The sequence below is a fragment of the Astatotilapia calliptera genome, chromosome 7, assembly GCF_900246225.1.
Source record: "Astatotilapia calliptera chromosome 7, fAstCal1.2, whole genome shotgun sequence".
NCBI classification, from domain to species: Eukaryota; Metazoa; Chordata; class Actinopteri; order Cichliformes; family Cichlidae; genus Astatotilapia; species Astatotilapia calliptera.
The window spans coordinates 20147007-20169205 of record NC_039308.1 but is presented as its reverse complement, the minus strand read 5'-3'; the positions used below and the strand labels follow the sequence as shown (position 1 = coordinate 20169205).

Here is a 22199-nt window from a genome sequence, read left to right as displayed (position 1 = left end):
CCTGTGTCAAAAATCTGTATAAACTCTACATTTGTATATCGGAAAAAGTCCTTAGTAACTCTTCATTTCTTCACATTTTGCTTCCAAGAAAGCAGTCTTGAGCAACAGTTCTCCAGGCTTCCTGAAGGTCTTTCAAAGGTTTATCTGTAGACATTGCCTACTTTTTCGATCAATTTAGTACTTGGACCTTTATTTTATGTACCAATTTCAGAGAAATATTTCACTTTGTAACTGTCTACAGGAGATGAACAGCAGCTATAAGCCATGTCCCTAAGAAATAGGAAAAAATCCAGCAAAGACACAGGACCTGAGAGATGCATCTGGCCCTTCAGCTGATCCAGCTACTGGTCGCTGAAGCCTCGTCAGAAATGGCCTCAGTGGAAGGGTGGCTGTCAAGAAGCCATTCTTCAGGAGGGAAACAGGGAGAAAAGGCTGAGGCATGCCAAATTACACAAGATTGGTGGCAACAGGTCTGATAGAGTAATAAATCAAAATTTAAAATTTTGATTCAAAGTGGAAATATGTAGAATGGTGGGTGTCTACAGCCATATGTAAAACACAGTGAAGGCTATGTCATGGTTTGCACCTCCAGGCAGCTGTTGTGATCTGGTGCTATATAAATAAAATTCAATTGAATCAAACTGAATGGCTTGGGGCTGCATTTCAGTCAGTGGTGTTGGGAATCTTGTCAAAAATTCCCCAACACCACAGAACACAAAAAAGCACCATCAGATTTTAAATTCACCATTTAATACCATCTGAAAACATCTGACTGGCAACAGCTTCATTTTTCAGCGTGACATTGATCCCAAACATACTGCTCATGCAGTAAAAGCATACCTGGATAGATAAACACACAATAGAACAGTCAAGGATTGGCCTCTCCAGAGCCGGACCTCAGAATTAGCAGTGTGGGAACAGCTTGACAGAAAATGGAACAAAAGGTAGCTGACATTTAAAGAAGAGCCTTGGAATTTCCTTCAGGAAGCCTGGAGGACTATTTTTCAAAACTGCTTAAACATTAGAAAACTTGCCTAGTTCAGCTTGTGTTAAAAAAAACTGTACAACAATACAAACTCTATTTTGCCTTGTTTACGGTATTTTTCATGTATACATATTTCAATAAATTGTTCCAGGTGTTTCTTGTTTTCCAACCAAAATATAAACAAATGAGCGTTGGGTCAAAACTTTAGTACAGTATTGTATACTGTATAAACTCGTCATGTCAAATAAAAATCCTATCAGATATTCAGAATACCTGTAAGTATATGTTATTAGGAAAACAGATGTGTTCATTTTCCTGTCTTTGTATGTATAAATGTGTTTATTGTTTGGGTTTATGTAGCAAGCACTAGTAAAGGGACAACGCAGATTAAAATGTATTAAATTGTTTGGTAAGTTAATATTAACAAGTTTTTATTATCGTTACTTGGACTCAGAAACAAGTATACCTTCATCCTTTCAGACTGATTATCACCAGCTATAGATAAATATTCCCCTCTCCTTTAAGTTATATATGTATGTGTTATGTTTGCATTTCTGCACTATGAATGTTTGCATGATCCCAAATTAGATTACAGATTTTACTTCACCTTTTCACATCTAATCTCCTTTTCTCTCACTCCACCATATTGCAAAAAACACGCAGCCACAGCCTTCTCATAAATTACCGATCTAATATCATCTTTGTATTACATATTGGTATTTGCAGCTAAGATCCTGATATTAGATTTGTCTTATTAGCGTTAACAAATCTAATGGAATGATTTCCCTTTCTCCCTTTCTAATCTTTGTTTCACTGAGATACTTGTAATTTAATAGCATTAACTCTGCTGTCACATTGCTGTATTTCTTCTTCCCAACAACAGGTAGCTCATAATGCTCAATATTAAAAAGTAGTTTATGAAACTTTTGTCAGTAGCGTGTCATTTATTTTAATTGTTAACAGACAATAAAATGAGAATGAATGTTTAGTCATTTGTGATGTTCGAATTTATGCTTATTTGTTATATTTTATGATACAAATTTACATTATTAATTATATATTATCAGTTATAATCAGTGTTGGGCAAGTTACTTTGAAAAAGTAATTAATTATAGTTACTAGTAACTTCTTCAAAAAAGTAACTGAGTTACAAGATTCTAAAAGTAATTAATTACTTGAAAAGTAACTATTGCGTTACTTTAAAAAAAATGTTCAACCCTCTGGGGTCCAGAGTATAATTGGCCATTTTTAGGTACTTTTGATTTGACCTCTATATTCCACCTTTAAAAACTATTTACTTTGCCTTGTTTGGTATCATTCTTTTCAGCACAACCTCACGTGTCTGAATTTACAGTTATGTTTTCATTTTGACATACTGTATTAACACAATTGACCTAAAATCAGACAAAAAACATAAAATCCGAGTAGAAAGTTATATTTTTGCTGTAACAACCACAAACATGTTTAATGAATCATATTTTATAACTTTAAATGTAAATATAAATTGTCAATTTTAAAATCCTATGCACAGGTTTTGCAAACAAAGTTGTTTGCAGCCATTTACCTTACCCCTTTTTAATAACCATTCAAACTGTTTACAGAACAATCAGCTGTTCTGCATCAATAAGATGCCACACAAATTATTTGTGCCACTCCAAAAAATAATTTATGTCCACTATAAAGGAGAACATCACAGCCTGATGCCTGCAAGTCTGACAGCAGCAGGTGTATCACTCCTGTTTCTACCTGGAGACAGCAGTCGCCTCATTGTTCTGACACACAACACAAAACTATCCACAACACTACACACTAACTACACAAGACAACACATTAACTACACACTCCAAACACGCTAAACTCACAAATCTCTCACATCTCCAAATTCACTCTCTCTCTTTTTCTGCTGTCTCTCTCTCTCTCTCTCTCTCTCGCCGTCACTCCTGAAACTTCCCCCTCTCCTTAAACAATGTCATGTTGCCATATAATTTTTTGATTGGTCGACATGGTGCATTTTTCCACCAACAGGAACGGGCTGTTTTTTGGTTCATTTGTTTTTTTAATTTTTTGCTCATAAGCAGAGAGTGTCTGCTAGCGCTGTCCATAGACAGTAAAAGTGACGAAACGATTGAGGAAAAAACGCCGCGTATATATTGTTTATCATGACTCTGGTTTTACGTGGCCTCTCAGCACAATTTAAAAACTGGTATATATCACCTTGTTGCTTTGTCATCTTGAAGTGGTCATGTGATTGGCTTACCACGACTACTTTATTCTTCCTCAGTCAAACAGCAGCACTCATGCGATTGTTTTGCCCCCTAGCTCGAGGTGTTGTCCCAAAAAGTAATTGTCTGCCAGAAAGTGATAACTGCCCACGGGAGCGCGCGCAGCTGCTTAAGGCTGTAGCGTCCAGATTACTTACAGCTACTTCTGTGCAACTGGTATAAGATGCGGTAAGCTGAAGACAGCTTCAACCGTCTGCTTGTTGAAAAATAGTAACGGACCGCGTTTTCTTGTTAGTAACTGTAACCGTGTTGTAATGATAGAAATAGTAATTAGTTAGATTACTTGTTACTGAAAAAAAGTAACGCCATTAGTAACACCGTTATTTGTAACGCCATTATTCCCATCACTGGTTACAGTGTATCAGGTATTGCTTCATAATCCTGAGAAGCGACAGTAACAATTACCTGAAGTATATTTTTTGTCAATTTTATGCATTTCACTGTTATTAAGGCTTCATAATGAAGATTTACATGGCATGACAAAGAACAAAAGTGAAGTCTGAATGCACTAGATAATCTTAAGCCATGCAGGGTTAAAAACCATTTACCATGATCTTTTCCTTAACCTAACCAAACAACTAAACTAAAGAAAAGCAAAAGTGAATCCTGTATATAAAAAAGAAATACAATAGTAGTGGAAAAAGCCGTTCCAGGTTTATTCAGGTTCACAGTCCAGCCACCCGCTCATATGCTTTTAAACAATTGTAAACTTTAACTTAATATCAGCTGAAATAATGTTTATAGGATTTGTTAACCTTTCGCAAACTATTAACGGTTAACCTTAATTTATCAGTTACATATTGATGATGGGTATTATCAAGGTTTACCTTCGTTACACTGAATCATAGTTTGGTAAGGTTAAAAACATTCTGGGTTAAAAGCAAGCTTGTACAAATACAATTCTTTCTTCAGTAAAATATCTCGGAGGTTGATGAACACTACTCTCAAAGTAGAATAATGCAAAATAGCAAGTGGATCCTTCCCACTAGGGGTCTGATATACAGTATGAACTGGAGAGGGGACAAATGATCTCTCACAAGGGATGTGTGTTGCTGTCATTTCGAATCCCGATGCACCAGTTTTTCATCTCTGGAACCAAGCAATATAGTTTTTTTTCACATCTTCATCAACTCACAGCCTGACTGACATGAAGATGCGTTGGAACACATCTTAAACACACAGGCCTTCAACTTTGCCTCAGTCTCTTCATTGACTATCTGTTATAGTTTGACTGGAAAAAATGGAAGGACTGGAGTCCTTGTTGGTAATATCTTAACGGAAAGGAAAATCTTAATGTTGTACGTATATATGTACTGCAAATGCACACGGTTATAATAAAACCAAATAATTCCTTCATCTGATGCAAAGTTGTCTTACACAAGCAAGCAAATAAACATGCAGCTCTTATTTCCAGTGCCATCAGGCACTCTTGATGCATACTCCATGGACGGGGAAGCGCATACTGCAGCTCTTTGATAACACTTCAGAACAAACCTTTGCCAACTCTCACGGACAAATGTGGGTGTGCTCTTTTTCTGTCAGTGACAGTTGACAGCGGCTCATTTTCAGACCACTTAAATGAATATTTTACGGATTCTGTTTCCATTTATGTGGTGACATCCCCTACACATAACAGTTTTGGGGGTGTTTCATGTGGAAGCCAGGAACTTTGCATATTTTGCATAGTGTTTTCTGATATTTGCTAGAGTGGATGGTTGAAAATTCCTGGCATTTCATGCAGCGCTGACACAATGGCACATCCGCAGCAAGGCTCTTAAGCTGCAACTGCAGTAGGTGGTGACAGATGTGTGCAATGACCTATCAAGAAAACTCCCACAGCTATTTTTTCCCCCCCTTTTAGATTGCAAAGTGAAATACAAGAGTGAGGTAGAGTGTTTTCGGCATGTGCAAGCCTCAGCACTAAGTTGACTTGATGGACAGAAACAACAGAACCATAAGTTAAAATGTATAATGGATGTCATCCTCACTGTGCACGCTTCAAGGAGCACCAAATAAAACAGAACCCATACATCAATCCAAAAGGGAAATTTCCCTGAAAGATGTCACTCCTCTGCAAGATACATTTTAATATCTTCTTTTACTTTTAAAAAAGCAGATATCCCAAAAATGTTAAGACCAGAAACAGCACCTTAGGCTTGTCCGAGTAAATTCATAGCTAATTTTGAACAGAACATTGAATTAAGTTTTTTTTTTTACCCACCTCTCCCTAGGCATCTGGTGGTTGGGATTGTGGTGACAGCGGATGCTGAGGCTGAAGAGCTTGCGGGCGGTGCGCTGGATCTTCAGTCGCTGCACCTCCAGGGAGCTCTGAAGAAGCCTGTAGCGGGCCTGCAAATCCCAGTCGCTGCCCCAGAGAAGATGCACACTGCTGATGGGGAGGAAATGAGTGGAGGGCAGCCTCTTCAGAAATGACTTGAACTCATCTAGGTGACAGAGAGGGAACCGTTAAAAGAACAAAAGTAAACAAAAAAACAGCTGGAGACAACTGTTGTTGTAATATTTGCAACAAAGTACGTTTTATAAGTTATAGTTTCCAAGTTTATATCTTCAAACGTGAGGTTTGACATGGTTTTTTTCATGTCTGTACTGTGCTTTTTGTACTTCGACTGCTGTGAGTATCTGAAGAGAAATGAGACTCTCAGCGCAGTAAACACCCTCTCACTCTGTGCTCCCCGACACCTTTTCAAGATTGCTGCCTCAACAAATTTGTTCCAACCAGTGGTGATGATTGTCCTTGTGTCCCTCTTTCTGCCTCTAAAAATTCTTGTTTGTCTCCTCCATAGACAACTGCTGTTTTCAACGATAGCTTCAATTTTTGGCAACAATGAGCATGAAGATGCTTGAAAAATACAAATGGACAAAAATACACATGGACAAAGAGGCTTTTATTTGGCGTGCTAATCAACTGAGTCAGTTAATTCAGATTAACTCATTGTTCATCCATCCTTAATACTAAGCTCATTAATTAAACATTTTAATTCCTACAGTTTAAACTGAATACAGTTCAAAAGTAGACGAACAACAAGAGCAATAATTTTGCATTTATAGTGTTTGTTATAAATGCAAAAAGTTTGTTAAAGCTATAAACTTGATGCAATAGTCTACCATGAAAAGTATGACATAAATATTATTGGACACAGTTAAAAACTGCTCCACTCTGTTCGTGAACAACAAATCCCATATTCAAGAGATGCAGTTGTACAGCCGAACCCTCCTGCAGTCCTCCTCAAGACAGTTTAACAGAATTAACCACAGTTGAGAACCCCTTTTCAACCATTGCCGTGAAATGTCAGAATTTCCTCCACCCTCCGCACAGGCATATCAGAGCTCCTTTCCTCTTCTTCTTCAAAGAAGCCAGATTTCTTCTCCTCCCCTGTTTTGAACTTGCCATATCCCTCCACCCAGCTTTCAGAAATGTCAGGTACCTCCCTTTTCCTAGAAAAGCCGGGTGTCTCCAGCACTCAGTATTCAGATATATCTGATTCTCCCACCAAAAAACATCGCTTTTATTGAGTCACTCCCAATGCCAGTTTAATAGTTGCCAAGTCCTTTTATACAGGCTTCAAAGCCGTCAAGGACTCCTTCCTTGAAAGTGCTTCCACATAGTCCTTATCTTAAGCCATCCAGCACACCTTATCTAGAGATTAAAGCTCTCACAATGTAACCATACTTCACCCATTGTGCCATTACATTTCACTTTGTTGTTTTGTATCACATGTATTTTTCACCAGATTGTACGGATATCCTATGCCATTTGTATAAAAAAGTGAAAATAAAAAATAAAAATCTGAGACAATCAAAGAAAATCAATTGATGTGGCATTAGATAAACTAAACTATGTAGCAGGAGCTTGTAGATTTTAAAAAATGAACTTAAATTATACTCAGATGTAGCACTTTATGGTACTGTAAAAAAGTATTTCCCCTCGTGTTGATTTTGTAGTTTTAATATATTTGTCACACTTAACTGTTTCAGATCACTGGGTAAGTTTAATTATTATACACAGATAACCCAACTAAATTAAAATGTTTTTAATTCATGATTTTCATTTATCAAAAGGACCTAACAAGCCCTACATAAAAAACAAACAAAAAAAAAAAAAATCAAATGTCCCCCTTTCTAGCCAGATTCAGACCTGATTACTACCAGCACGTTGAATCAAAGAGTCCAATATAACCTGTCAGACAAAGTGAAGTAGATTTAAATGTCTCAAGAAGCAACACATCATGCCACAATTTAAAGAAACAGCTGAGAAGCAAAGTCATCAATTTGAAAAGGGCTACAAGTCATTTCTAAGGTTTTTGGACTCAAGCAAACCATGATGACAGCCATTATCCACAAATGAAGAAAACAGTGGTGAAGCTTCCGTGGCTGGCCTACTGAAAATATTCCAAGACTACATTAACAACTCATCCAGGAGGTCTTAAAAGAAGCCGAAACAACAACTAAAGAACTGCAGGGCTCTCTTGCCTCAGTTAAGGTCAGTGTTCATGATTCAACAAGAAAGATAAGAAAGAGACTGTGGAAAAATGGCATCCATGGGAGAATTCCAAAGTGAAAACCAGAAGACAAAGGCTCATGTCACATTTGCCAAAAACTCATCTTTAGGATCCCCAAGGGTTTTCGGAAAACATACTTAATTTTGTAAAAATTCATTTTGCATTTACTTGGGTTATCTTTGTGTATGTGAACATTTGTTTTGGATCCCATAGGACAAAGTTTACTTCACACTAAAACTGCACTTTGCAATAACTTGCGTATTGGCTCATTGCCTTCGTTTTATCTTCAGCCACAATAATGTCTGCATAGCCTATTTCATAAGGAACAGGTGTAACTTCGGGAATCACTGTAGCTAAATAAGTAGATAAACCAGTTTGGTCAGTGCTCTCACTCAGTGCTGAGGCAGTATATACCCAGATAAACTACCTACATACTAACCACATACAGGCATTGTTTGATAGCCTGACTGTTGTTTTATATCTGAAAAAAAAAAAAAACTATTGTAAAATCCAAGCATGTATTGCATAATTATGTTTTTCTTGACTAAGTTTAATGAGAGAAATTCACTGAATACATTCAACTACAAATGCAGCTGAGTCTGAGCAATATCAACAAAGCAACAGTCACAGCTAAAATGAGCATAAGCAGAGCAGCTGCAGCTTTTCTCACAGCCAGTAATGTTATACTGCCACAGCTCTGTCTTTTGAAAGGAATGCTAAGCAATAAATGAATCGTGTAGTGTCACATCAGCTCTCTTTTCTATAGTACCTACAGAACATTTCCACAAACCAATGTTGGTGTACCATTTAGTTTAAGCAGCAGAATACTCCAGTGCTGCAAATATTAGCAGGCACTGAATGTGCCCTGTCATTACATTTACACATGCTGAATTATACAGATTGTCTATATCATATGTCAATCTGATGCTTTGAGGTTTTTGAACCTGTTCTCAAGCATTTATTTTTCAAATGTTTAGCAGAGGCCGCACAACTCTTTGTGCTTTGGTCTGAAAAGAAGTTATGTTCTTTTATTTGGCTTCTTCCAGTGTTCTTTCTTTTCAAGTACTTCTTTGAAGATGTACTGCACTCATTGACCTTCATGACTAACATTAACGTACCCCTATGGTGCATAAATATATTTATCTGTTGCTGGCAGGTTGTATCAAGACACTTTTATTTCGTATTAATAATAGATATACATGGTGCCTTGCCATAAAACAATAAGGCACAATATGTGTTTTTTCTCTGCTGTGTCCAAACTTCTACTGCCGCCTTTGTGCCTGCATTTGCACTCACTTCTACAGACACCTTTACATTGTGTAATTAGCATCTGGTTACGTGATCATTTTGCTATTTACTGTCATTAAAAAAAAGAAGTCACAGTCCCATGTGAGTGTTTTTCTGATCTCCTCCTAAATGCATCGATTTAGTTGAGGATGAAGACTGATCATCAAGATTGCCAAGGCTACTGACCCTTTGCAGCAGCATAATATAAATGTATGCTAGTTTTAAAGGTGCTCGTTATTTTTCATTAATATGGGTTCGGGGGGGGGGGGGGTTGGAAAAAACACAGAGCTGCCTCAGCTCAAATTTTGATAAGCACTTCAGAATTAAAGGGGCGAAATGTATGACAGTTTGTCTCTCATAGAAAATTGTAAAACTGAACAAAACAAAAAAGAAGAAATTTTAAAAAGATTAATTTTTAAATGCATGGACATGAGATCTGATGATTCTTATCATATTTAGAAGGATATTCAAGCTTACCAGAGCTTTCAAAGTCTTTGTAGGAGGCTGCCCATGACTCATACATCCCCAGCAGGGTGTTCTCCATGATCTGGATGTCGGTTATAGGACAGTTGCATTGGGGATACTCCTCGGCACACTGACAGATGCATTGGTTGTTATGGCACACATATTCCCCCTCTCCATTGCACATAATGTAGCTCAGAGCTGACTGGACAAATTTCTCTTGCAGGTATTCTGGGAAAATAACCTGCAGGCCTGAAAAACAGATAAATGTGAAACAGGGTTTTTTTTAAAAAACACAATGGGATAATAAATAAAATACAGAAGAAAATATAATAGAAGAAACCATCTTGAAAAAGACAATATCTAAAAATATGCTGAAAAATATGAGGTAAATGTTGTCTGTCATGCTGCTGTATCTTGAGATGTATACGGCATCTCTCCACAGACCAAGTTACCAGAAAAGAGGGAAAAAGCAATGAATTGACTGACTGCTCTACTAAGATTGCTTTGTGTCATAAGTACTCATTTATTTTTTCTAAAGGATGTGCTCCAGCAATCTTCTCTGTTCAGCTAGAACTGCTTGTTCTATGGTGGGTCGCTCACGATGACAATGTATAAATCCTTGATTTATGCCTGCTCTTGTGTGTCGTATTGGTTCGCATATAGCAGTGAAGCTATCTCCCACAGCATTCGTTTTCTAGCATGCATGCATGTACTTTACTGTGTCTTACCATTCATACTTGCTTGTGGTTTGCATACCCAAACTATGCAGCATTCTGCTAATTATAGAGAAATCTCAATAGCTGAATGCGTGTTCTTCAGCCCAATTTAGAGCTGAAGCTGAACCTCTTCAGCCTTCACTATCACTGACGAGGTATTTATAATTTCTAGACTCCAAGCCAATCCATATCTCACTCTGGGGATCTCACACAACTGAAGCCTGGACAACTAACAGTACAGGCTTTCTCTTCAGTCCAAGCCTGGGGAAAATAAATCCCTAGCTCTACAAGCCACTGGATTGGAAAAGAACTAAATAGATTTTTTTCCTTCTTGTATGAAACAGAATCTTGGCAAGGCCATATTTTCTTAATGGCTTTTACTTGAGCACAAACAGCGCTTCAGCAGAAAATATGCAACCAGGAACCTGAACAAAACATGTTATTGAATGATGAATGATTGCATTATTTTTGCCACACACATATTATTTTCACCTTTCGGTGAAAACTGAAATCCATTTATGCAAAGTCAACATAATGTTGCTAAAATGAAAGGGAAAGTAAGCATATAATTTCATACTGTGCTCATGAATCATTTTCAATGTGTTGTCAGGGTGTCAAACAGTGTCCCTTATTATGTATGCACATGCAGCAATTAATCCTCCTTATTTCTAGCTGCAACATACTCTACAATAAACGTATAACTGTGTGCAATTGAGAAACAGATTAAGGCCTTAATAAGTGGGATCTAAAACATAAGCTGATTTCAGGTAAAAGAATTAAAACTAATGCACGCTGTGTTTAGTTATTTCAATCTGCAGTGTTTTATAATTCATATAAAGGTTGATATTCAGGGATATTTTTGTTTAGATTATGTTACTTTAGATCAAATTTCAGGTTTCTGCAAGTAGTTTTACCTTTTGCAACAATTTAATTACTCGCATATTCTTTGTCCTAGAGTCTGTACTTGTAATATGTACCTATTTAATAATAAGTGCCTTTCTCCTGCACAGCTCATCAGAACCACTGCCTATCAGGGAAGAGGAGAACAGAAGGAAGAAGGGATGGTGGGAGTAAAGAGGATGAATAGATCATGTCTGACCACAAAAGAGCTGGGTTGCACAGGGCTTTTTCTCCATCAGGCCTGTCTGGATCCAATATTCATTTAGCTTGATGTATTCCTGGGCTTGAAACTTTAATGTGATTTGTGGGAAAATCCAGATGGCAAGTTCACGGATCAACGCTGCTCACTGACAGTGCTGGTGCCAGCGGCCGGGTGCACAATAACACCGAGTGCCTCAGCCCTCCCCCCTTCCCTCGTCTGTCTAACCATACCTCATACCTCAATCTCTGCATCAACATGTACATATTTTCTTTTTCCGATATCACTCTTGCAACAGGACAATTGCAGCAGGAACTATTTGTCTTACAGTTTCTTGTTTTCCAGTCTCTTCTTTCACTGTTTATGTCCCGTTCTCTCTGCCTCCCACAGATCTCCACTGTCTTACTTCATTACACTCACTCCTACTGGCCACACACATGCACATACCCTTTGACTCTTCTCCATCATCCTTTGGCTCGCATTCACTCCATCAATCACTCTCCTCATTCCCGTTTCTTCACCTCGTCTGCTCTCCTCTACATTCTCGCACTGAGCATACACTCAAGAATTGGAAATGTGGTGTCTTGTCCTTCTACTCGTGTGCAGAATGATGTCATGAACAGAAAGTAAATCCATCAGCGTTTGTTAGTGCATTGCAGAATGAGAGAGAGAATTAAAACCCGCAGGCCAAAAATGAAATGAGAAACTAATCAGAGTAAAAACATTTATCTTTGTGACTTACTCGGCTTTGCTGTGTTAGTGCAACAACACGTGAATACATTCAAAATGAATGAGGTTTAAACCTTCTCTCTATGTGGCTCTGAGGCAGGTGCATGTCAAGGACAACACTACATACTGGAGCTATACTTACCATGATTAAGGAGGAGATGCTGAAATGAAACTGTACTGTATTGGAATTCTTGTGCAGCTCTTTGATAACCCCCAACTTCATGCTCTGTCAGTGCAAATAATTCCCTGCAACCCATGTGCCTGGCTTGCTCTAAATAAATAAATAGCACCTCAAAATGGCAGTTAATCTCATTGCATACATCCGAGGCTGATATATTTTCTTCACGTAGTTTGGAAGATATAGGCCCGCTACCATTCCATGAATGCTAAAATCTGAGACTCTGCAAGTGTGACTTCGCCTTTTCATTGTGTCTTTTTCGAGAGTGCTCTATTTTTACATGGTGATAGATAGGGTGTGTAGGCCGCAACTGAGGCTTGTAACTGCTTTGGCAAGCAGTTGCCTGCTTATTGGAAAGCCACGCTCCGCCTCATAAGTTACAGTTTCATTAAAGATTAATTGACCATTGTGTGGCCACAATTTCACAAAATAATCATTACTTAATCCACTGGTGCAATAAAGTGCATTACTTCAATGGAGGCATTAAATTACCATTGGAGGTTATCGGTACAGCCATGATACAAAACCAAAGACCTCTGAACTGGATAAGAGTCTGTTTCTCTTCAGTCTAGGCCTACCCAGCCATTCTTGCTGATCCTATATACTTAATACACCATATGAGATTTGCTGCGTTTGCCTATTTCTTAGCAAGCTATGAGGTAAAGGTGCAGCTGAAGTAGCTATTTATCCACTTTTCATTTCTTTGCATAAAGCGCTTTAGGTCTCTGCCTCTGTGTGTGTAGGTGTATGTGTGTGTTGGGCCTGACAGAGGATAACATGTTCCACTGGAGCTATTCTAAGCTCTCAGAATATGTTAGCATTTTTTAAAGTTCTGAATGAGGTGTACTTAGCATTCAAATGGATAATGTGTTGGTGTATCTTTGGTGAGTAGATTATCACAGATTATCGTAAGTGTTCTAAGCACTTTAGAGGGAAGCAGCTTGAGATGTCAAAATTTAGCGTTACAGTACGTTTTAAAAAAATAAATTGTGGAGAATAATTGTTTGTGAGTTTAATTAGTATTTACACATTTGAAATGTTTTTTCCTTCCTTTCCTGTGGTTTTTGTGGTACAGAAGCATACAATAAAATGTGTATATATGAAATAGCAAAAAAAGAAAAAAGATATTTCATGAAATGACAACATACCTTATGATGTACTGAGATGCAAGAGCCTGCAAATCCATGATATGTGTCCGTGAAAAGACCAAACATATGTCCCACATAATATCTCTATATAAGTTTAGCTTTGATGACGCAGGTGCAGCAATCATTGTAAAAGCACAAATTACTTATAAAAATGGTCTTGGCCTTCAGAGCTCGCTGTCCCTGCTATCTGAAAAAAGAGGAATTGCTGAAATTGCATGCTGAAGCAGTTGCTGAATTGAGCAGGGCAGGCGGTCTAGAGAGGTGGATGAGCTCGACATGATGCTGAATTATTGTCAGTTGTGCTGCACACAGAACACAGATATACATGATGGGTCAGAGTAAAAAGTAATTTGGTGATTGCTTTTCTCTGCCCACCTTTGACTTTGTAAACCATCACAACAGGACACCAATGCACACTTGTAGTGTTTCTTTTTTTCCCCACTTTAACACTTTAACAGTGTTCATCCATTTAAGTAGAATTTAGAAATGATTTTTAGTCCTAATACAAAATCGGCTTCAGCAAGTAATTAGATAGGTGGTTGCTGTTGGCTGCATGTGCACTTCAGCTGCGCTGTTCAAGCTGTTCTGTCATGTGCTGCCTTGTATCCCTGCACAGCAGTTGTAGTAGTAGGCTTCGGCTGGTGAGATATTGTATTAGTCACACAATCGTGCGCATGCACACAGAGAAACGCATACGCCCATGTACATGCGCACGTGCACACCCTTTGCAGCCTCTTGCAGAAATCACATGTTTTACGAGAACCCCAGAGAGGAGGGGGGGGCAGACATATGACAAGCTCTGACATTCCCATTTCACTTATAAAACATACAACTGCCCTCAAAGTGTCACGATGGGCTGTGTACACACATCAGATCAAAAGTCCAAATTTTACATCAAACGTCCCTAAACGCAGACATATTGTTCATCTATTTGTATTGAGAAATGCCTTTTTGCTTTACACTCTTCTTATAATAAATAAACCTGCTGAATTCTAGACAATCTACTGTACAATAACTTAAATGATAATATCAGGAAAATTACAGTTATATGTACTCCTAATAGTCTAACAGCATTAACACAAATGGACATTGCAGTTTCTGACTTCATAGGAAATCATTTAAAGTGTTCCTCATTATTATAAAGTAACTACTTTTCTGTAAATGCACATCAACATTTCTTTCCATTTGAGCAAATACAAAAAGCGTTTGCAAAAGCACTTCCTGTGCTGCATGGGTCTTTCCAAATGCAATAATAAATAAATAAATGAATAAATATATACATACAATTCTAACTGAACTGATGAGAAAAATTCATTTTAAAAGGATGACTGTGTGGAAAACCACAGCATTTTCAAAAGCGGCAGCTAGCAAGACTAAGCAGAAAAGAAAAAGAGATTTATGATCATGCTAGACCAAATCGAAACTTTCACCTGAATGGCCACTTCCAATTGAAAGCTGACCTCCAGGTCAACATGGAAAGATTTCATCAGGTTTGGGGTTTTAGCATGTTAGAGAGAAGTGAAAAACGTGTTCGCAGCCATCCACTTTTAAAATGATCCTATGTTATAGCATGTCTTGCCAAGAAGCATGTGTGTTTTGACAAAGGAGAGAGTTGCCTCAAAAATGCATGGGTCCTTCTGAGAGGCAATTCAACAGACATTCGCGACAAACCATGGGGTATAGCCAAAGTTACCCTGTAATTTCTAAACGTCGTCAAATAATTTTAGTTTTGCAGGACCCAGCGAGAAACAGATGAATGCAGCAGGACTACTATCTCTGTGCGTACAGAAAAAGAAGCAGAGCAAAAAGAGAGAGGCTGACTGAGTTGGGGGGGAAGATGATGAAAACGCCTTTGTAGATTTATTGTTGTGCTCCTCTCTCTTTATGATTTACATCAGATATTTTTCTTTAGTAAATTATTCACTGGTAACCAGAACAGTGTGTTTACTAATACACTTATAGTCCCCAAATCAATTTCTCAACAAGTCCATCATCAAAGAAACTTAATTGATTTGTATGCTTGTTTGTCTTTCCCCGTTTGCAGCATTTTCACTTGAAAAGAGGGACAGGCATCGAGCGACAGAGCAATGAGTATCTAATTCATCACTCGGTGCACGACTTGCCTACAGGGCCAGTTTAATTTATTTTCACTTCACCACTTTGAAAACTGTTGGCTCAGGCTATTCTAACATATTCATAAATCTTCCAAGATAGGCTCATGGCTCTTCCAATTTAGGCTCTTGAGGAAACCGGAGAAAGAGAAAAGCATGCAGTGGGGACTGAAAGAAGCAAATTAGTTTGCTTTTGTTTTGGTGCTAATTTATGACAGCCATACTGGAGGTGATTGGATCCTTGCAGGGTAATGGGTTGTGGAGGTTGCTGGGCCTTTTATCGTTCGTTGATGCAGTTAATATACGTTACCAATTTGCAATTTTCAGCCCCAGTACACGTTTTGTCGCTCTGTGTAGGATATCACATTGCACAAACAATATTCTATGACTTTGCCCTAATGCATTTAAAGCTCCTACTGGTTTGCCACTTAAAAATACATTTTCTAAATTAATAAACTATAAATACTATCAGGTGGCAGGGAATAGATTTGTTATTCCTGTCTCGCTACCTGAAACACACTCTGCAAGAGTTCAAGAAAACCATTCAAATCTAGACTATTTACCTACCATGTGTTAATCCCCTTTCATTTAATTCTCATTCCTCAGTAAGCTATTTTTACTTCTAGGTCCCAGAGGAGGCTGAAAGTGAGAATTCAGCCAAAACCAATATCATCAGGTTTTTAGGCGTTAGCCTAGAGAGAGGATGAACAAATAAAAAACAAATTGATGAGGAAGAATAAAAGCATATTTAACTCCCAGCTGTAGTAAAACTAAATAGTGTGCATCTTTCAGTCAGATCTAAAATAAAAAACACAAACAAGCCAATTCCTAAAAAGTGTATGTTCCAATCATTCAGAAGATTGTTACGGCCCTAGCAGGGCCTCCTCCTGAAGGTGCCTGTGTGGGCGTGTCCCACCACCTCTTCTGCCTGAGGTGCCACCTTTCCCTGTTACACAGCTGACTCACGTCAGTAATTAAAAGTATTTAAGCCCAGGGAAAGGTGAGCTCTGGGCCAGAGTGCCATTAGTGTGGTTACAGCTTGTGAGCTGAGTGTTAGTTGAGTTTGCAGCTAGTGAGCTGTGTTTTGGTGGTTTTCAGCTAGTGAGCTGCATGTCCGTGTTTTCAGCTAGTGAGCTGCTCTCTTTCTTTTTGGCTTACGTTTTACTTTATTGACCAACGCCTGAGTTTTGTTTGTTTTTCTTAAATGGTGATAGCGGCTTGTCCGTCTCTCTTAGTTGAGCTACTTTAATAAAACTCTTTAATTTAACCCTTTTGCCTCCTTGACTCCTTTTTCTGACCTGGACACCTTTTGTTACTTCCCCCTCACCGCCTAGACCCCTCAGGGGAACGTAACAAGATTCATTAAAGGTGAAAGCCTTTGTAGGTTTTATGTTATAATATTATTATTAATTATAATTGATTAGGTTGCAACAAAAAATACAACTGTATCATGCCAAATATTATCACTGTCTGCAACTTAATACCATAATTTATGTTGAATCTATGATTTCATCATGGGTGTCTAGAAAAAACACTTTTTTTATAACTCATCCTCCAAGGACTGCCAGTAAAATACTCCATATAGCATGCACTCAGATGCCAAACCAGGCAAAATGTAATACTGAAACCTTCACAGTGATATTACATTTAAGCAATGGGAGGGTACATATTTAACAGAAAAGCTTTGCTAAGTCATGCATGAATTTTAATTCTGGTGATTGCTGAAAAGGAAAGTGAGAAAATAAGGAGAGCGAGTACAAGAGTTATTTGAAAAATATTGTACAAAGCAAAACTGTGGGAGAAAACTGAGTTTAGGCTTTGATAGGTAGCTGCCTTGATGTGAGATTACACTACAACATTCTAATCTAAATTTAAGTTAAAGCAAAGGGAATATCCAGGGAGTGTCATATCCGCAATGTGTTATCTTTGGCTCACAGCCCCACAGCTTACAAAGAGCAGACCACAGGGGTGGGAAGGAGGGGAAAAACATTTCCCCTTGAAAATTCTTATATTTTGGAAAGGCAGTCTAGGTGTCTTTAGGAGAAATTTTGACCACAACTAGATTCACTAGCTTGTATATTACTTGCTTCCTTTTGTTTTTTAAACTTTTTTTTCCCAAGTCATAGTGTGGTTCTGTCACGGCGGGGTGCGCCGATGTGAATGGAAACAGGACCCAAAGGCAGATGAAGACGAGGAGTTGTAAGTTTAAACAGAAAGCGATCCTTTATTTGGATGATTGCAGGGCTAAAACCAGGAACCTAAAGCAAACTGACAAAAAAAAACCCACTAAGAAACAAAGACTATGACATACTATGACAAAGACTGTAACTATGACTATGGTGGAAAAACAGGCGAAGACTGTGACTGTAACTCTGGTAAGATAAACAGACGACCCAACCATGACATGCAGAAAACAGAAGGCTTAAATACACACATGAGGTGATCAGGGGAAGTGGAGACACATGAGGAAACAGCTGACTGACATGAATCTAATGACAGGACCAGGAGGAGTGAAACTAAATACAATGACCAAAGAACACATGACACTGTCAGAATAAAACAGGAAACACTAAAACTAGACATGACAATACAAACTTAACATACCAAATACGTGATGAATAATGCAAGAACTCAAACATAGAAAACCCAGGAACAATAACTGCCTAAACTAAAGGCAAATAGGAAATAACACAAAACTAACAACATCTCAAAAAATAAGAACAATACAAAGAAAACTCAAAGTGCTGGGTCGAAGACCCAGCCTGTGACAGGTTCTGGACCTAATCCTACCGAATAAAATTACTAAAAAAAAACTGGAAAAAAAAAACAGATCACAGGTTTGTGATTGGTTATTTGTGCATATGGCATGTATGCCTGTAACCTGATAAAGTACAGAGGTCTGGATTTAAAAAATACAATAGTAAAACCAGAAAAAAGTCATGATTAAAAGTTTAAATAGAAGAATGAAATAGAGTGGGTTTTCTATTAATGCATCTGTGTTGTAACGCATGTGACCCTGCATATTAATATGATCCTTTTATTTAATTCATAAGCAATTAAAATGGCTGGTCTAGATTACCCTTTTTTCATTTCCGTCTATTCATTCACATAAAATGAAGAAGACGTGGCATAAGCTTCACACATAAATGCCCAGTGTACACAATATGGAATATGATTTGGATTGCTGAAGAGTTAAATTAAAAAATAGCATGAAAAACAATGGTAAAAAACACAGAGTGGAGAAACTGAGAAAAAGGTGAGTTAAGACAAATGAACACAAATAGAATAATAACACAAAAAAACACAAAACTGAGAACAAAATGTACTTGAAAAGTCTTATTTTGGATCATCACAAATGACTACAGTTTCATCACTTACATATTAAACAGAACGCAAACAGGAATTCTGGAGGTGTACCATCTAAAAGTGTCGTTCAGAATTGCTTTCTGTAGCCAGCTCCTTCAAAAGCACTTTCCCCATGCACTTCTAGTGCAGATAGTACAGAAAATATATGTAAACAGGAGAAGCTACATGGAAAAATCATAAAAACTTGAATAATGGAAATGAACCACTTTGCGTATGTTATCTTTCTTACCATCCAGACTTCATCAGGATGCAAAAAGATTCAGGCTGAGTCTCTCTCTTTTTTTATTTTTAGAGAGAAGAGATTTTCTCCTGGCATCTCAAACTAACAACTATGCTCTTTCAGTCTTTTTCTAACTGTACTGTTATGAACTTTTAAATTTAACATGCTAACTGAGGCCTGTAGAGTCTGAGAAGCAGCTCTTAGGTTTTTTGCAATTTCTCTGAGGATTGCAGGGTCTGACCTTGGGGTGAATTTGCTGGGATGTTCACTCCTGGGATGAATATTGTGTTAACACACACCTGAATGGTTCAGGCCAGCAAACTGTCAAAATGTCTGCTTTTATAGAGGTGCTCACACTTCCCGCTGATAAATGAATCAAGTACGTAGATGTTGCATGGTGATGTGTATTTTCATATTAGATAGCAGGCAGTGATCTGTGATCTTCCACATTGGCCAGTTGTGACTCCTCCCCACAGTTTAAATGCCAAAAGTTAGCATTTTAGCTAATTGTCTGGTAAAAGGTCAATAGGCATTTGTAAATGAGACACATGGTGGGCGTTCATTAGATGTGCTGAGAGCTGCTAGTGCTTATTAGAGTAGCACTGGACCCAGCCAATGTCATCTTCCTCAAGGGACAGTCTGAGAAGTTCATTTATGGTGTATTGTAAAAAGAGGACAATGCTGTCAAAGCTGTTATTTTTTGGGCCACTCAATGTAAAGGCCAGTCTAGGGACACAGTAAATCTTGCAGAGAATTGAACTGTGTTTGTCTAAAGAGGAAAAAAATGCTTTTGGAGCCACCATGACACTTACAGTCCTCCCTCACAGTGGAGAAACCAGAAAAACATGCTGCTGAGATGACAATTTATATTTCGTGTGTTCTGATTATGTATGTCACTTCCACTTATCTAAATGTCATCGGTATCGGTTTAGCTGAAGGAACAGCAGAACAATGAAAGCAATTATCCCACTGAACCCATGGGGCTCCTGGATTTTATATGCATTGTCGTTTTTTTTCTGCTGAATATGTTGTTTGCTTGATGTGGGTGGTGGGATTAGGAGAATCCAGGATCATTTACACATTCATTACCCCTTCATTTATTAAGAGTTGGTCCGAGACAGGCTAAATCACGGCTACTCACTCAGCTCGTCTCTTGAAAACCAGTGTTCTCCCCACCGTGTGGTACTTGAAACTAGATATAATTCATTACTTCCCACCTGCAGTTGAGACCAAAGCCAGTTCTAAGTGCCTACTCTCCTTCACAAATACTCTTTTGGTCATGATAATGATTTTGGTAATTTACACCAAGACCTTTCTTCTTTTTTTTGATGAACCCTCCACCAAAGAGAGATGTCCATAAAGACTTCCCTTTATATTAATATAACCTAAACTGTTTGAGTTTTAAAGCAACACACTGGCGTGGTTTTTGTTTTGTTTTTAATCTGACCATCATGTGACAAACATTTAAATGACATAATACAATCCTCGTACTAGCAGCAATGTGAAATAACCTAAATAGCCGAACAATAAGTAGTATACCCTAGCAGCCATATATTAGTCACAAAAATATGTTCAGCCATTTATTTGCTCAACTATTAATCAGCTACAGAGCAACACTCCTGGTATTGTCTATTTCTAGCTATACATTTTTTGCTTATTGACTTCTTTTATAATTGAAAAAATAATATTATTTTTATTTAGAATCATGCATGAGTTGTATTACAATTATGGATTGATTGTTTTAATCCCTACACTTTATTTCCACTGTAAAATTACTTTATAAATCCATAATTTTCCCCACATTAACTGTGCTACCCCTGCGTGTACAACAAGTTATTAAACATACAGTCACTGTGCATACATCAAGCAAAGGCCACTGTGCAATGACATCAGAAGACTGCGGGCAGATCAGTTCAGCACCTGGACAAAGCCACAGTGGTGTAACAGCTGCACCATGCATTTAGCATGCTGAACTATGCAAGACCTTCCCTATATAAGACATTGTCTGGACGGAAGGAAGTGCTACTTCACAACCTGCATACGCCTTTCAGCACCCTTTGGGTGGGCCATTTATATGGATACACCATAATAAAATGGGAATGGTTGGTGTTATTAAAGTCTTGTTTGTGGCACATTAGTATATGTGAGGGGGCAAACTCCTCAAGATGGGTGGTGACCATGGTGGCCATTTAGAAGTCAGCCATCTTGGATACAACTTTAGTTTTTTCAATAGGAAGAGGACCATGTGACACATCAAACTTATTGGTAATGGCGAGAAATTTGGGTGTAGTGATGGATGCAGACCTAAACTTAGAAAAACACATTAAGACAATAACAAAGTCAGCTTACTATCACCTCAAGAATATTTCAAGGATAAAAGATCTAATGTCTCAACAGGACCTGGAAAAACTAGTCCATGCATTCATTTTTAGTAGGCTTGATTACTGTAACAGCATCTTTACAGGTCTACCTAAAAAATCAGTCAGACAACTACAGCTCATTCAGAACTCTGCTGCTCGAGTCCTCACTAAGACCAAAAAAGTGGACCACATCAGTCCAGCTCTGAGGTCTTTACACTGGCTGCCTGTCCGTCAGAGGATAGACTTTAAAGTTCTGATGCTGGCCTATAAAGCTCTGAATGGTTTAGGACCAAAATACATCAGTGACCTCCTGACCCAGTATGAACCATCCAGATCCCTCAGGTCATCTGGATCCGGTCTTTTATCAGTTCCCAGAGTCAGAACCAGACACGGAGAAGCTGCATTCAGCTTTTATGCTCCTTATATCTGGAACAAACTCCCAGAAAGCCTCCGATCAGCTGAAACACTCAGTTTATTTAAATCCAGGTTGAAGACTCACCTATTCTCAGCTGCATTTGAATAAAGCACCAAATCCACACTTTTAAGCTTAAATTTCAAAACGTACACTAACTACTGATCTTATCTATTTCTGATTTTATCTGTTTTGATTTTATATACTGTTTTGTTTGTTTGTTAAGCTTAAATTTCAAAACTTACATTAACTACTGATTTTATCTACTGTTCTGATTTTATCTGTTTTGATTTTATATACTGTTTTTGTTTGTTTGTTTGT

At 38.0% G+C, this 22199-nt stretch overlaps 1 protein-coding gene across 1 annotated transcript in view; it reads right to left on the bottom strand.

The window, feature by feature from the left end:
• Positions 1-22199, bottom strand: part of brinp1 (bone morphogenetic protein/retinoic acid inducible neural-specific 1) — a 107473-nt gene that overhangs the window by 3883 nt on the left and 81391 nt on the right. Inside the window, exons 6-7 of the mRNA XM_026173679.1 lie at positions 9552-9788; positions 5489-5711 (exon numbers count right to left, since the gene is read on the bottom strand). Coding sequence (XP_026029464.1) covers positions 5489-5711; positions 9552-9788 — 460 coding nt within the window. The remainder of the gene's footprint in view (positions 1-5488; positions 5712-9551; positions 9789-22199) is intronic.